The sequence below is a fragment of the Eretmochelys imbricata genome, chromosome 9 (genome assembly GCF_965152235.1).
Source record: "Eretmochelys imbricata isolate rEreImb1 chromosome 9, rEreImb1.hap1, whole genome shotgun sequence".
NCBI lineage: Eukaryota > Metazoa > Chordata > Testudines > Cheloniidae > Eretmochelys > Eretmochelys imbricata.
This window is the reverse complement of record NC_135580.1, coordinates 53,289,396-53,306,869: the sequence shown is the minus strand read 5'-3', so window position 1 is coordinate 53,306,869 and position 17,474 is coordinate 53,289,396. Positions and strand designations below refer to the sequence as shown.

The 17,474-nt window shown below is 45.3% G+C and overlaps 1 protein-coding gene across 4 annotated transcripts in view; it reads right to left on the bottom strand.

Annotated features, from left to right (window-relative positions):
• Positions 1-16,474, bottom strand: part of RYK (receptor like tyrosine kinase) — a 152,299-nt gene extending 135,825 nt beyond the window's left edge. For 3 of the 4 annotated variants that reach the window (XM_077826219.1, XM_077826221.1, XM_077826222.1), the window contains exon 1: positions 16,045-16,474. In XM_077826219.1, the coding sequence (XP_077682345.1) occupies positions 16,045-16,309 (265 nt within the window). In that variant the 5' untranslated portion in view covers positions 16,310-16,474. The remainder of the gene's footprint in view (positions 1-16,044) is intronic. The other variant, XM_077826220.1, reaches the window with a different exon arrangement.
• Positions 16,475-17,474: the final 1,000 nt, after the last annotated feature.

The following is a 17,474-nucleotide window of genomic DNA, read 5'->3' as shown; positions in this document are numbered from 1 at the left end:
GGCTACAGAAATAGGCTTCAGGGTACTCAGCATGTGTCCAACATTTCTCTTAAGCCCAATGTTGAGAACTTTGTGACAGTGCCATCTATTTTTTCACAATTTTGTGCACAAACGGTTATCAGATTAGGCCAGTTCTTGATATAGTGCTCAAAACAGTCCACTACTGAGTTCCATCGCACATCCTGTGGGAGAGTTAGCTTGGTTCCTCACACTTTTTTCAGAACAGCTGCTACAAAGTGGTTGTTACAGAAGTACTTTGCAATTTCAACATTAGCCTTTATTTCTGGAACACTGAAGTCTTTGGCTAGGAGGTGCAACAAATGAGCACTGCAACCATGTTATTAGCTTGGGACTCTCTTCACCCTCTGCTAAATACTTTCTTCTCATCTTGGATACATTTGCAGCATTGTCTGTGACCAAGCTACACACTAGACATTTGAATTTCCTCCCCCCCACAGTTTGTTATATCTTTTACTGCTACCTCTTGTAAGTATTCTGCTGTGTATGCATTTCCTGATGTATCAATTGTTTCTGTAAGGAAGACATTCCCTTCTTTAGTTGTCACAGAAGCATATACAACAGGATCATTGTGGACATTGCTCCACCCATCAAGACTCAGGTTAACATTTTCACCCTCTAGAGCTTTTGCACACTGCTCAATTTCTCTTTCATACACTTTATCCAGCAATTTGCCTGCGACATCTGCTCTGTTGGGTGGACTGTATCCTGGTCTCAATGACTGAACCATGTTAATGAAGTGTGGGTTCTCAATCATATGGAAAGGAGAGTTTGTTGCATAAACAAACTGGGCAATTTTTTCATCAGTTACCTCTTTTTGTAATCTGCTGGTTCTTATCGCAAACTTATCGATGGTTGTTTCTGGATGATGGAGTTTTTTTTTTTCTTTTTGCTACAGGTGATATACTGTGGCTATATGACAAACATAATGTGACTGAAACACTATCATTGGGAAGTAACTCTGAAACTATAGAAAATGATGGTGATCTTGAAGGTGGATAGTTTTCAGAATCCTGTATGTTGAGGATGGATTCTCCTGAACAAAATAAGTCAACGCAGTCATTTAATTATTATCACTATTCTGCTCATTTCGTATTACTCATTGCATTCCCTGACACTCAGTACTACTTTAAAGGTGAAATTGTAAAAGGAAGATCTGCCTATTTCAGCTATTTATTTTTTTTCATCACAACCGCACCTAAAACGATAGAACCATAGAGTAACAACTATATTTTTTGATCAAACATGAGAATTCAAGAATAGTCCAGAAGGAAGAGAGGCAGTCCTTAAGAAAGAAGTATGAAATAAAGAAGTTGACGAACCTGAAGATCTTGCATGTTCAGACATGTTCCTTTCATCATCTTCAACGCAGCTTCCTACTGAGAAGGAACACTTCTCATCATGTGGTTTCATTCGGGCAACCAGGCCTTGCATTTCTTTGTTGCAGTGTTTGCATTTTGCATGCATGCCTGTCTTACCCAGTTTGGGAATATTTTAAATGAAGTTCCTCTACCTGTGGGTCTCTCTTACAGCCTGCTGCCATTATAGGTTTTCCCTTCTAGTGAGAGAATGATATGGTAGATCTCAAATCAATGAAGGCTACACTTCAAGACCTCAAGACTTCTGGAATATGTTGGTCAAAACAGTTTCACTTTTATTTCTACTGCTTATCCCTCCCTTCTCACATTTATCTCCAGACTTCTTGTCCAGATCTATTCTCCCCCAACAGTCTTCTATTCACTGAACTTTTTGAAACTTTGTACTTTTAGAGAGAGGTAAGGGATTGACTCTGTGTACACAAATTTGCAGAGGGACAATGGAGTAGAGGTCTTATGTCTCACCTCTATTATTTATTTTAAAACATTTTTGCTGTTAAGAAGCATGTTATCTCTGGAAACACGAATCCACAATTTGAGAACTGCAAAACTATGCATCTCTGATGGTATCTTCTAGACTGAGCACTGAGACCCATTGGGTGGACAGAAAGATTAACCTAAATAATTTACACAGAAGCCCTTGGAATCCCACAAAATTGGGTCCCTAATCCTTGAACTATTGGAACTCATTTACAAAACTTTTCTTAAACATTACATGAATATATTGTCTCATACTATAGAATTAGAATTTATAATCCCTATTCCATGGTGAGATATCTTTGAGCTATAATGTATCTTAATTAAAACTATCTTTAGATCGGATTTTTTTTTATAAAATGCTTTTGAGGAAAAACCTATTTAAATAAAAAAATCCTATTTTTTTGTTTTTTAAAAAATCATTGATTTTTAATCCACCCTACTGTTGACACAGCGCTGTCTACATGGTGGTCTAAAATCCATACCCCTGAGTGACACAGTTATAGCAATATAGGTCTGCAGTGCAGACCTGGCCTCAGTCTCAACTAGAAAGTCACAAAATTAAACTGGTATGCAGTCTCACTTCATATGAATAGGTCCATACTTACTGCTGAAGTTTTCCTAACAAAAGGACAGCAACATGAAGCTCAGAGGTTGAATTAAATGTAGTAAAGAAAGCACTACATATTAAATGTATCAGGTAAAAGTTATGACCTTTAATGGTAACTTCTAAGTCTAATCACTGCATTTTAACATGAATACGTCTTGAATTTAGGACAGAAGTGGTCATACTTCCGCTCTAAAAGAATTTCTATCACAGGCCAGACCTTTCAAAAAAATACTCCAACAAGCCACCATCTAATTTCACATGACTAACAGAAATACTGTATGCCAAAAAGCATAAGGTTAACTAAAAGAATCAAAACAGGTTGAGAGCAAGAGAGAGACGTAAAGAGGTAACATGAAAAAAGGCTATTTTAAAACATTCTAGACTGGAATCAAATATTTCCAAATCTCTCAACAAATCTATTTTTCAGTAAGCCGCTTACTGGTTTTAGAGAAATGCGTAAAAATTTTAAATGACAAACAAAATTACAGGTTTCAGAGTTGTGGCCGTGCTAGTCTATACCAGCAAAAAGAACGAGAAGTACTTGTGGCACCTTAGAGATTAACAAATTTATCTGAGCATAAGCTTTCATGGGCTAAAACCCACTTCATTGGCACTGCAAGCATCCGATGAAGTGGGTTTTAACCCATGAAAGCTTATGCTCAAATAAATTTGTCAGTCTCTAGGGTGCCACAAGTACTCCTTGTTCTTTAAACAAAATTACAGTTATTAAGAACACCAATTTCGTAATTAAGCAAATGTGCAAACATAAAAAACAGGAGACCAGAATCTCAAGATAAGCGTTACATTCAAATTAAATTAAATAATTATTAAAGCTGCAAAGACAAGCACTCAAAAGTTAAGAAATGCCAGACTTAAGACTGTTTGTGCAACCTTAATTCTGCCCCCTTGAGTATATGCATTATGACATTGTCTTTAATTCTATGATCACACATTTTTCAACAGGTCCCCAGCCTCATTCACTGCACAAGATAAGACTGTTTTGGCAGAGTCATAAAAACAAGGTTTGTTTTTTTTAATTAAAAAATGCTTTAACTAAAAAGTCCATTTTCTATTTAAATTAAATAGATTTATTTTAAAAACTATTTAAACTTAAATTTGAAATTGTGACAACCTATGTTAAGGCCTACACTTACGACAACTATTAAAAAGAAAGCTTATGCTCAAATAAATTTGATAATCTCTAAGGTGCCACAAGTACTCCTTTTCTTTTTGCGGATACAAACTAACACCGCTGCTACTCTGAAACTTGACAACTATTAAAGTCATTTTAAAAGAACCTTTAAAAATATTAAGCAGTACATGCTTGCTGTCAAGTTCTAAAGAAAGCCAAACTACTGGACTTTTGGAAAGGATTGGCTACGCACCTAGAACCAGACTTTGGGCTGTTCTACAGTACAGACTTATGTCAGTATAACTATGTCATTCAGGGGTATGAAAAATCTACACACCTAATCAACATAGTTATACGAACCTAACCCCCATGTAGACAGTGCTTCTCCCGTAGACACAACTACCATCTCTTGGGGAGGTGAATTAACGGCACAGAGTGTCTACATTAAAGCACTACAGTGGTGCAGCTGTGTCAATGGAGCATTTTAAGTGTAGACCTGCCCTTTGTTGAAGTGCTAACTAGCTCTTGACAGCAGCAGCCTCTTCTGTAGGTAAAGAGAATATTTTCTTCATTTCGCTTTATTCAACTAGTTCAAAGTTAAGACACCAATTCGGAGCTGAAACAGCAAGAAAGTTTTATTCTTTCATTCCATGAATAAGAACTAGAAGATGAGATCCACTAGTTCTAAAATCTTAAACGACAAGGTTACCAGAAACAACCATTTCAATTCACTAACTACAGATAACATTTCCAATAAAATATATTACCTCACTTACCGCATCTGTGTTAAATAAATCTGTTTTAAATACAAAACATGTTTTGATAAAATGTTGATAAACTTTTGTATGTATCCATCACATTTAAGGGAACTTTATTTAACGGAGATAATTTTAAAATGATGTTTTTATGCAATTAAGCTTTATTCCAGGATGGAATTCAATTGACACAAACATCAAGTACAAAAACTAATCTAGTAAATAACACACGCATCATTCACCGTTTCTAACATAATAAAAATGTAAAAATTAATAACCTGAATAAATTTAATATTTACAATTGCTCAAATAAATGTGTATGAATATATAAACACATACATACACAGTGTAGCCTCTTGATTAGCAAAAATCAGCACCAGTTTAGTGTAAATGCTATATTTAGTCTCAAATCAACAAGTTCTAATGGTTACCAACCAATGAGAACCACATTTTCTTTCAGAAAATATTTTGGTTTTGCATGTGTAGTTTTTAGTTAAAAATGATTATTTAAACCAATGCACCCTGTGCTCTGGGGATGAATCAGGGTTCACTGAATTCACTGTATTGTAGGGGAGTATTGTCTGCAGGACCCATTTAATTTGTTACAGAAACTGGGAGCATGGAGCAAATGAGGCAAGGGATCGCATGAGGAGAAAGGATGGTCTGGTGGTTAATGCAATTAAATGCTGCCCTGGGAATTTGGATTCTATCCCTGCCTCTGCCACAAGGTTCCTATATGCTGGGCAAATCACTTGAACCAAACTTTTCATAGGTGGTCATTGATTGTGCGTTCCTCATTTTTTTGGGTACTTGATTTTAGACCGGTTTCAGAGTAACAGCCGTGTTAGTCTGTATTCGCAAAAAGAAAAGGAGTACTTGTGGCACCTTAGAGACTAACCAATTTATTTGAGCATGAGCTTTCGTGAGCTACAGCTCACTTCATCGGATGCATACTGTGGAAACTGCAGTAGACTTTATATATACACAGAGAATATGAAACAATACCTCCTCCCACCCCACTGTCCTGCTGGTAATAGCTTATCTAAAGTGATCATCAGGTTAGGCCATTTCCAGCACAAATCCAGGTTTTCTCACCCTCCACCCCCCCACACAAATTCACTCTCCTGCTGGTGATAGCCCATCCAAAGTGACAACTCTTTACACAATGTGCATAATAATCAAGTTGGGCCATTTCCTGCACAAATCCAGGTTCTCTCACTCCCTCACCCCCCTCCAAAAACCCACCCCCATACACACACAGACTCACTCTCCTGCTGGTAATAGCTCATCCAAACTGACCATTTTCCAAGTTTAAATCAAGTTAAACCAGAACATTGGGGGGGGGGGGGGGGAAACAAGAGGAAATAGGCTACCTTTTAGATTTTAGACCTTGCATCTGATTTGCAGAAATGCCAAACACTCACATCTGCAACTGAAGTCACTGGGAGCTGTGCTTTGAACATATAGTGTTATATGATGCTAAGTACTCTGGAAAATCAGGTCCAAGGCATCTCAGTTCCGGTACCCCAAATCAGTGGCTTCTTTTTTGCCCTAATCACTCTATGGGTATGTCTACACCACGAAATTAGGTAGAATTTATAGAAGTTCTAGAATTTAGAAATTGTTTTTATATAGTCAATTATGTGTGTCCCCACACAAAATGCTCTAAGTGCATTAAGTGAATTAACTCGGCGGAGTGCTTCCACGGTACCGAGGCTAGCGTCGACTTCCGCAGTGTTGCACTGTGGGTAGCTATCCCACAGTTTCCGCAGTCTCCACCACCCATTGGAATTCTGGGTTGAGATCCCAATGCCTAATGGGGAAAAAACATTGTTGCAGGTGGTTCTGGGTACATGTCAGGCCCTCCCTCCCTCTGTGAAAGCAACAGCAGACAACTGTTTCGCGCTTTTTTTCCTGAGTTACCTGTGCAGCCGCCATACCACAACAAGCATGGAGCCCGCTCAGCTCACTGTGACCGTACGTCTCCTGGGTGCTGGCAGACGCGGCACTGCATTGCTACAAAGCAGCAGCTCATTGCCTTGTGGCAGCAGACCGTGCAATAGGCCTCATAACCATCGTCATCATGACCGAGGTGCTCTTGGCTGCCTCCGTAAGGTGGGTCAGGAGTGCCTGGGCAGACATGGACGCAGGGACTAAAATAGGAGTGACGCGACCAGGTCATTCTCTTTAGTCCTGGCAGCAGTCGTATTGCACCGTCTTCTGGCGAGCAGCCAGGAGAAGAGGATGGCTAGTAGTCCTATTGCACAGTCTGCTGCCAGCCAAAGGTGTAAAAGATAGATGGAGTGGATCAAAACAAGAATAGACCAGATTTGTTTTGTATTCATTTGCTCCCCCCTCTCCCCCTCCGTGAAATCAACGGCCGACAATTGTTTTGGTGAGGTCTGTCATAGGCACCTTGAAAAGTTTAATGGAGATTCAGTCCTGCCTGGAATACCAGGGGGACGGATAGCTCAGTGGGTTGAGCATTGGCCTGCTAAACCCAGGGTTTTGAGTTCAATCCCTGAGGAGGCCATTCTGTGTGACAGTTGTTTTTGTTTCTCCTTGATGTAAAGCTACCCCCTTTATTGATTTTAATTCCCTGTAAACCAATCCTGTAAGCCATGTCATCAGTCACCCATCCCTCTGTCAGAGCAACGGCAGACAATAGTTCCGCACCTTTCTTCTGTTCAGACGCCATACCACGGCAAGCATGGAGCCCGCTCAGATCACTTTGGCAATTAAAAGCACATTAAACACCACACGTATTATCCAGCAGTATATGCAGCACCAGAACCTGCCAAAGCGCAGTGACAAGAGTGATGAGGACATGGATACAGACTTCTCTCAAAACACGGGCCCTGGCAACGTGAGCATCATGGTGCTAATGGGGCAGGCTCATGCCGTGGAACGCCGATTCTGGGCCTGGGAAACAAACACAGACTGGTGGGACCACATAGTATTGCGGGTCTGGGACAATTCCCAGTGGCTGCGATACTTTTGCATACGTAAGGGCACTTCCATGGAACTTTATGACTTACTTTCCCCAGCCCTGAAGTGCCAGAACACCAAGATGAGACCAGCCCTCACAGTTGAGAAGTGGCAATAGCCCTGTGGAAGCTTGCAACGCCAGACAGCTACGGGTCAGTCAGGAATCAATTTGGAATGGGCAAATCTACTGTGGGGGTTGCTGTGATGCAAGTAGCCAACGCAGTCAAAGATCTACTGATATCAAGGGTAGTAACCTTGGGAAATGTGCAGGTCATAGTGGATGGCTTTGCTGCAATGGGATTCCCTGACTGTGGTGGGGCCACAGACGGAACCCATATCCCTATCTTGGCACCAGAGCCCCAAGCCGGCAAGTACATAAAGCGCAAGGGGTATTCTTCAATAGTGCTGCAAGCTCTGGTGGATCACAAGGGACGTTTCACCAACATCAATGTGGGATGACCGGGAAAGGTACTTGACGCTCACATCTTCAGGAACTCTGGTCTGTTTCAAAGGCTACAGAAAGAGACTTTCTTCCCAGACCAGAAAATAACCATTGGGGATGTTGAAATGCCTATCCTTGGGGACCCAGCCTACCCCTTAATGCCATGGCTCATGAAGCCGTACACAGGCACCCTAGACAGAAGTCAGGAGCTGTTCAACTATAGGCTGAGCAAGTGCAGAATGGTGGTAGAATGTGCATTTGGACCTTTAAAAGCATGCTGGCGCAGTTTACTGACTCACTTAGACCTCAGCGAAACCAATATTCCCACTGTTATTACTGCTTGCTATGTGCTCCACAATATCTGAGAGAGCAAGGGGGGAGACGTTTATGGTGGAATGGGAGGTTGAGGCAAATCGCCTGGCCGCTGGTTACGCGCAGCTAGACACCAGGGCGGTTAGAAGAGCACAGGAGGGTGCGGTGCACATCAGAGAAGTTTGAAAACCAGTTTCATGCCTGGCCAGGCTACGGTGTGGAAGTTCTGTTTGTTTCTCCTTAATGAACCCCCCCCTCCCCCGCCCTTTGGTTCACTCTACTTCCCTGTAAGCTAACCACACTCCCCTCCCCCATTCGATCACCGCTTCCAGAGGCAATTAAGTCATCGTTGCTTCACATTCATGCATTCTTTATTAATTCATCACACAAATAGGGGAATAACTGCCAAGATAGCCCAGGAGGGGTGGTGGAAGAGGGAAGGACAAGGCCACACTGCACTTTAACACTTATTGAATGCCAGCCTTCTGTTGCTTGGGCGGTGGAGTGGCTCTGCGGTGGAGTGGCTGGGTTGTCGGAAGCCCCCCCACCGCGTTCTTGGGCATCTGGGTGCAGAGGCTATGGAACTTGGGGAGGAGGGCAGTTGGTTACACAGGGGCTGTAGCAGCAGTCTGTGCTCCAGCTGCCTTTCCTGCAGCTCATTCATACGCTGGAGCATTATAGTTTGATCCTCCAGCAGCCTCAGCATTGAATCCTGCCTCCTCTCATCACGCTGCTGCCACCTATCAGCTTCAGCCCTCTCTTCAGCCCGCCACCTCTCCTCCCGGTCATTTTGTGCTTTCCTGCACTCTGACATTGTCTGCCTCCAAGCATTCGTCTGTGCTCTGTCAGTGTGGGAGGACAGCATGAGCTCAGAGAACATTTCATCGCGAGTGCGTTTTTTTAGCCTTCTAATCTTCACTAGCCTCTGGGAAGAAGATCCTGTGGTCCTTGAAATACATGCAGATGGAGGAGAGGAAAAAAAGGGACAGTGGTATTTAAAAAGACATTTTATAGAACAATGGGTACACTCTTTCACGGTAAACCTTGCTGTTAACATTACATACATAGCACATGTGATTTCGTTACAAGGTCGCATTTTGCCTCCCCCCACCGCATGGCTAACCCCTCTCCGTGGCTAACAGCTGGGAACATTTCTGTTCAGCCACAGGCAAACAGCCCAGCAGGAACGGGCACCTCTGAATGTCCCCTTAAGAAAAGCACCCTATTTCAACCAGGTGACCATGAATGATATCACTCTCCTGAGGAAAACACAGAGAGATAAAGAACGGATGTTGTTTGAACGCCAGCAAAAATACGCTGCAAAGCTTTTTTCTGCAATGATTCCCGACTATGTGCTACTGGCCTGGCATGATAAACTGTCCTACCATGGTGGACGGAATAAGGCTGCCCTCCCCAGAAACCTTTTGCAAAGGCTTTGGGACTACATCCAGGAGAGCTTTATGGAGATGTGCCTGAGGATTTCCACTCCATCCCAAGATACGTTAACAGATTTTTCCAGTAGCTCTACTGGCCGCAAATGCCAGGGCAAATTAATCATTAAACATGCTTGCTTTCAAATCATGTACACTATTTTAAAAGGTACACTCACCAGAGGTCCCTTCTCTGCCTGGCAGGTCTGGGAGGCAGCCTTGGGTGGGTTCAGGGGTACTGGCTATAGGTCCAGGGTGAGAAACAGTTCCTGGCTGTCGGGAAAACCGGTTTCTCCGCTTGCTTGCTGTGAGCTATCTTCCTCATCCCCAAAAACCTGCTTCCGTGTTGCCTCCCTCTCCATTGATGTAGTCAATGCACATGGCTGGGGTCGTGGTGGCTGAACCCCCTAAAATGGCATGCAGCTCATCATAGAAGCAGCATGTTTGGGGCTCTGCCTCTCTGGTAGGCTTGCCTCAGCTCCTTAAGTTTCACGTGACACTGCTTTGGGTCCCTGTTAGGGCCTCTGTCCTTCACGCCCTGGGAGATTTTGACAAATGTTTTGGCATTTCGAGAACTGGAACAGACTTCTGACAGCACAGATTCCTCTCCCCATACAGCCATCAGATCCCATACCTCCCGTTCGGTCCATGCTGGAGCTCTTTTGCGATTCTGGGACTCCATCATGGTCACCTCTGCTGATGAGCTCCGCATGGTCACCTGTAGCTCACCACGCTGGCCAAACAGGAAATGAGATTCAAAAGTTCGCAGGCCTTTTCCTGTCTTCCTGGCCTGAGTTGAGAGTGCTGTCCAGAGCGGTCACAATGGAGCACTCTGGGATAGCTCCTGGAGGCCAATACCGTTGAATTGCATCCACACTACCCCAAATTCGACCCGGCAAAGCCGATTACAGCGCTAATCCCCTTGTCGGGGGTGGAGTAAAGAAATCGATTTTAAGAGCCCTTTAAGTCGAAAAAAAGGCTTCGTCGTGTGGACGGGTGCAGGGTTAAATCGATTTAAAGCTCCTAATTCGACCTCAACTCCTAGTGTAGACCGAGGCTATGTCTCAGTTTCCCATGTGTAAAAGAGGGGTTATAATACCCCATCTCCTTGCCCATCTCATTTCTCCCTTCATCCAATCTTTCTCTGGAGCATGCCCAGTGTGGACAGAATCTTCAGGGAATTTAGCTACTTCAGTCTCTACTGAACATGTAGAAACTGGGAATTCTCCAAATTTTGCCAAGTTAAGAAACTTTGAAGAGATTTTCATTGGGATGCTTTTTGCCACATGATGATACAAAGGCCACCCCCCAATTTCAAGTCCCCACTCCAACACATAGGGTTCTGAAGCTTGTCAAAGGTCATCAGAAATTTTTTTTAAAGAGTCAAACAACATTTTTTCCTAGTCTCATTCTCGGAAATGGCTAAACCACTTCAGCTGAAGTTTTCTAAAACAATTCAGCCTAAAGCAGACACCTCGCATGGAAAATTTCAGCATAAACAGTTAAAGTTTGGCAAAGTTATAAACAACTGAAAACAGGTTTTATAATGGAATGAATCAAGCAAATTTAAGAGGTGGTGCTACTCGCCCCCACCTAGCATATAGTCAGAGAATGTAGATAGACACAAGTGACCCTGGGCAAGTCACTTCATTTCTAGGCCTCACTTTTCCCGCTTCTTAAATTGGGGATAATGATACTTGCCTTCCTCTGCAAAGAACCCTGAAATTGATAAAACTCAGTTTGTAAGAGCCATGTATTATATCTGAGGCTAGTAACATTTCCCTAAAGTCCTTCAAGTTATCAGGAGAAACATATCTATTCATAACAATATAGCCTTATTACTCAATTGTTTTTAGAAACTAATGGTAAAGTAAGACAGCATTCCTTGGTTATAATGGCAGATTCAGCAATATCTGACAAATCTACTTACCCTAGCAAATGAGTTAATTTCCCTAGCTACATTGAATTACAGTTCTAACGATCGACAGTCATTTTTTCCAAATGTAGAAATTTCAAGAAATGTAAGGAAACTGGAGTGCTTTTTTTTTTTTTTTTTTTTTTTTTAATACTTTATGCACACTACCAGTCATGTAAAAATCTTATTTTAACTATAAATGTCGGTTAATATGACAATTCAGGCACCGCAAAACTGAAGATCTAAGTAGTCACTAGTTTTGTTCACATTCTTTACATTTTAAAAACAAATACATCTGTTCCTTCCAATATTCTTCTGTAGGAAAGATATGACTAAGGCTATGTCTACACTGTGCACCTTACAACAACACGGCTGTGCTGCTGCAGCTGCACTGTTGTAAGGTAAGCAGAGTAGCCACTCTGTCCTGGCAACAAGACAAAACCTCTTCCAACAAGGGGTGGTAGCTTCGTCGCTGGAAGCATGGCTCTCGCTGACAAAGCCCTGTCCACACTGGTGCTTTTTGTTGTTAAAACTTCTGTCATTCAGGGGGGTGTTTTTTCACACCCCCGAGCAACAAAATTTAACAAAAGTGCTAGTGTAGATAAAGTCTTATTGTGCCAGGTTTAGGTATGTCTATACTACGTGCTTTACATTAGCCAAAATCTCAGCTGTACATGCCATAATTTCATTCTGGAAGTAAGCAACATCAAGAGAAATAACTACATCACTTAGTAACCTTCTTTAAAATGACAAACTGTTTACACAATATCTAACTCCAAACGCATAAAATAAGCTTTCTGGAACTAGAGGAAACTATCAGAGAGCAAAATGAACGAGGAGTACTCGTGACACCTTAGAGACTAACAAATTTGAGCATAAGCTTTCGTGGGCTAAAAACCACTTCATCGGATGCATGCAGTGGAAAATACAGTAGGAAGATAGGTGTATGTACACACACACACACACACACACACAGAGAACATGAAAAAATGGATGTTGCCATACCCACTATAACGAGAGTAATCAGTTAAGGTGAGCTATTATCAGCAGGAGAAAAAAAAACCTGTCCTTTTGTAGTGATAATCAGGATGGCCCATTTCCAACAGTTGACAAGAAGGTGTGAGTAACAGCAGGGGGGAAAATAAGCACGGGGAAATAGTTTTACTTTGCATAATGACCCATCCACTCCCAGTCTTTATTCAAGCCTAATTTAATGGTGTCCAGTTTGCAAATTAATTCCAATTCAGCAGTCTCTCTCTGGAGTCTGTTTTTGAAGTTGTTTAGTTGAAGAATTGCTACTTTTAGGTCTGTACTCGAGTGACCAGGGAGACTGAAGTGTTCTCCGACTGGTTTTTCAATGTTATAATTGTTGATGTCTGATTTGTGTCCATTTATTCTTTTACGTAGCGACTGTCCAGTTTGTCCAATGTACATGGCAGAGGGGCATTGCTGGCACATGATGGCATATCTCACACTGGTAGATGTGCACGCAAATGAGTCTCTGATGCTGTAGCTGATGTGATTAGGTCCTATGATGGTGTCCCCTGAATAGATATGTGGACAGAGTTGGCAATGGGCTTTGTTGCAAGGATAGGTTCCTGGGTTAGTGTTTTGGTTGTGTGGTTGCTGGTATTTGCTTCAGGTTGGTGGGCTGTCTGTGAGCGAGGACTGGCCTGTCTCCCAAGGTCTGTGAGAGTGAGGAATCATACTTCAGGACAGGTTGTAGATCCTTGATGATGCACTGGAGAGGTTTTAGTTGGGGGCTGAAGGTGACAGCTAGTGGCGTTCTGTTACTTTCTTACCATGGATGTCAGCATGTCTCCAAGTTTATTGAAGCTGTTCAGATCTTTTGGATTCATCATATAAGTTACAGAGGCAAAACAGCTAGACATACTGTCTTAAGCAGCGGTTTTCAAACTGTGGGTGGGGACCCCAACATGGGTCACGACCCCATTTTAATGGGGTCATCAGGGCTGGCTTAGGCTTGCTGGGGCACAGGGCTGAAGACAGAGCCTCACCACTCTGGGACAAAGCTCAAGAACTTCAGCATTGGGCGAGGGGCTCAGGTTACAAACCCCCTGCCTAGAGTTGAAGCCCAGCGTGGTGGGGCTCAGGCTTTGGCCCCCACACCCGGGGCAGTGTGACTCAGGTGGGCTCAGGCTGTGGTCCCCCCCTCCTGGGGGTTATGTAGTAATTTTTGTTGTCAGAAGAGGGTTGCAGAGCAATGAAGTTTAAGAATCCCTGGCCTTGAATAATAAATTACTTAGCCATACTGGCAATATATCACTCATAAAAGATACACTTCCAGTTCTGATTTATCTACAGACAACACCTACATGTAGTTTCATTTTGGGGGGGGATGATTGTGTTTAGTCCATAACAGTCTGAGCAGGTTTCTAAGGACTAGTCTACACTGGCAGCGCTTTAACATTCTCCCAGCACTCTAAAAAAACCTCCACCACAAGGGGCGTGGCTCCCAGTGCCAGAGCACGGTCTACACTGGTACTTCACAGCACTGAAACTTGCTGCGTGCGCGGTGGGGTTCACATCCCCTGAGCGAGAAAGTTGCAGCACTGTAAACTGCCAGTGTAGACAAGCCCTAATACACATTTAAAATGCTAGACCGGGGTGGGCAACCTTTTTGGCCTGAGGGCTACATCTGGGTATAGAAGTTGTATGGCGGGTCATGAGAGCACACAGAATTGGGGGTTGGGGTGCGGGCTCTGGGGTGGGGCCAGAAAAGAGGAGTTCAGGGTGTGGGAGGGGGCTCTGGGCTTGGGTGCAGGGGAGGGGCGAGTGCTCTGGCTGGGGGTGTGGGCTCTGGGGTGGACTGGGGATGAGGCATTGGGGGTGCAGGAGGTTGCTCTGGGCTGGAACAGAGGGCGGGAGGGGGATCAGGGCCGGGGCAGGGGGATGGGAGGGGGTCAGGGATGCAGGCTCCAGGCAGCGCTCACCTCAAGCAGCTCCCAGAAGCAGCGGCATGTCCCCTCTCTGGCTTCTAAATGGAGGCGCAGCCAGGCAGCTCTGTGCGCTGCCCTGTCCACAGTTCCCGGCCAATGGGAGCTGCGGGAGCCGCATGTGGAGACCCCTGGTTGCCCCTACGTGTAGGAGCCAGAGGGGGGACATGCTGCTGCTTCTGGGAGCTGCACAGAACGGGGCAAATCCCCAATCCTGGTACCCGGCGGGAGCTCGAGGGCTGGATTAAAATGTCTGGAGGGCCAGATGCAGCCCCTGGGCCGTAGTTTGCCCACCCTTATGCTAGACTCACATGTCCATGATTAGTAAGGCTTATAAGCAAGAAAAATTGTACAAAGAGGCTGACAAATAAAATATACAAGTCATCTGACCCTTTTAATCCTGTATATTTAATAAAGCAGCCATACAGTAATAAGTACAACCAATGTAAAAATGTTAAGACAACAAAAAACTAACTGGAGGAGCAAGCCGCAGGGATAAAAATGTTTACATAGCTATTCACCCTCAGGGCCCACCAGCTCCAAAATTAACTATGTACTCCCAGTGCTCAATTAGTTGGAATCATTTCTGTTTTATACCTTCTATGCAAATGTTTTAAAGCAGGGGTTCTAAAACTGGGAATTGGAATCCCTCAAGGGGTCACGAGGTTATGTGGGAAGTCACGAGCTGTCACCCTCCACCCCAAACCCCACTTTGCCTCCAGCATTTATAATGGTGTTAAATATATTAAAAAGTGTTTTAAATTCATGGGGGCGGGGAGGGTCGCACTCAGAGGCTTTCTATGTGAAAGGGGTCACCAGTACAAAAGTTTGAGAATCACCATTTTAAACCCTGCACTGTAAAGTGTTCTTTTTCCACTAAGCCACAGATAGGCCACCTCCTAAAAAACCCAAACCATTTTAGAAGCTTATACATTTCTTTTGTTAGGCTCCAACCATAAAATCAATCAAACCAGGTCTGAAATGCCAAAATTTAAGAGGAGCCCTTACTAAAACCAAACCTCTACCTCACATAGAGGAACTGCAAGCACAAAAAACTGGTAAAATAATTTGTGGCCTTATCAGAGCAGAGCAAGTTGTATCATGGTGCAGAAATCCTCCTACTTATTTGTGTAGTGATTATGAAACTGCCTGGAAGTTGAGATTCCTTTCACACACTTTCCCAATTACTGTCAGGTCTCCTCAGTGCCCTCTGAATGCCGCTCATCCCACTAATTAAACCTTAGGCCTCAACTCCCTGTTTTGGGGCTTACGCTGCTCCAGCAACATTACACCCCGCACAGCTGAAGCTGGGAACCTTCCACCACCACAGTGGACTCTGTGCCCCTCTCAACAGACCCTAGGCAGCTAAGCCTACGGCAACCCCTCTCGCCGGACTCCCCACACACAGGGGCCCCAGGAGCCCCCCGCCCTCGCTACACACCCGTACACACACAGCGGCCCCCCCCGCAGCAAGACCCTATCTCTGCACGCACCTAACCACACACAGGGCGGGGGCCGGGGGAGCCCCCACCGCTGACCTCGACACCTGCCTCCCCCTCGACATCCGGCCACCCCCCACTCGCCCTCCCCGAGACCGGGGCCTCCCGACCCGGCCGCCCCCGGGGCACTCACCAATCAGCCTGCGCACCTCCTCCTCGCTCATGTAGAGGCTAAGGCCGGGGCCGGCGGGGGAGCCAACGCCGAGCGGGTCGGAGCTGGGGCTCGCCTGGCTCTCGGCCCCCGCCACCAGGAGCAGCACCAACAGCGGCGACAGGAGATGGCGACGCGGGGCCCGCCGCCGAGCCGCGGGGCCGCCGGGCAGCGCACGGCCCCCGCCGCTCCAGGGCCGCCCCGCAGCCTCTGCCCCGCGGCCCCTGCCCCGACTGCCCGGCCCCATCGCTCCCCGGGGAGCGGACCCCGCCCGGCCCCTCACACGCCGCAGCCCGCCCCGCCGCTCATGCTCGCTCTCCCGCCGGGCCGCTCGCTCCGCTCCCGCCGCAGGCCCCGCCCCCCGGGCTGGGCTCCGATCGACGTGCCTTGCCGCCCACCACCTCGCGCAACCGAGCGCGCGCCACCTCCTCCGCTTCGCTCCGCGCGCACCGCCCACCCCCTTCGCGAATCCCGCGCATGCGTCACACGGAGCGGGACATGCGCATTAGCCACGCCCCGTCCTAGCACCAAACGCCCCTCCCTTCTATTATCACAGGCCCCGCCCCTTCTATCACCTCTTGGCCCCGCCCCCTGGCCCCTCCTCAAATGACCCCCCCATCACCCATTAATATATTACATCAGTTACCAGAATTGTGCCCCAATCCGTATTCCCCCTTGCACCTCTTGCTTTCCCCCATTTAGGGTGATCAGCTGTCTGGATTTTATAGGGACAGTCCCACTATTTGAAAATTTGTCTTATACAGGTGGCTACTCCCACCCCCATCCCCACATCCTGATTTTTCACACTTTCTATCTGGTCACCCTACCTCTATTAGCCCATATTCCGTCCCCCTCACCTCTTCTCCACACACTTCCCTTCATAATGCTTCTCTCTATCTTTCTTCTTGGCATACCATCTTCCCTTCCTGCTCAATTCCCTTTATCTTTTCCCAGGGCCACGCTGAGGCATAGGCACTATAGGCCCATGGCTAGGGTCCCAGCTCTTAGCATCATATTGTCATATCAGAATTTCAGCTTTCATTTAAAAAAAAAAGTTTTAGCCCTTCTGGGTGGATAGAAAAGCTTTAAAACGGGACCAAAGTGTAACTGATGCAGTCATACATATCTGCTTGATTCTTCAAAGAGAGTAGAACAATAACTCAGAGAGAGGAACTGACCCATACATAATCCATTTAGGATTAACTCCAAGACCCACTGTTCTAGAGGTGCCTGGCAGGGAACTCAGTATGGTATGGGAGAGGAGGGATGCAGCTAGCTTAGCTCAACCCACCCCTGTGGATCACACTGGCTGCTGGAGTCAGTACTAGGGGAGTTCCCTTTTCTACCAGCTCGGAGGTGGGGGTGGGGGGGACACTACATCTACTGTTCCTGAAAGAAGGGGAGTCTTCCCA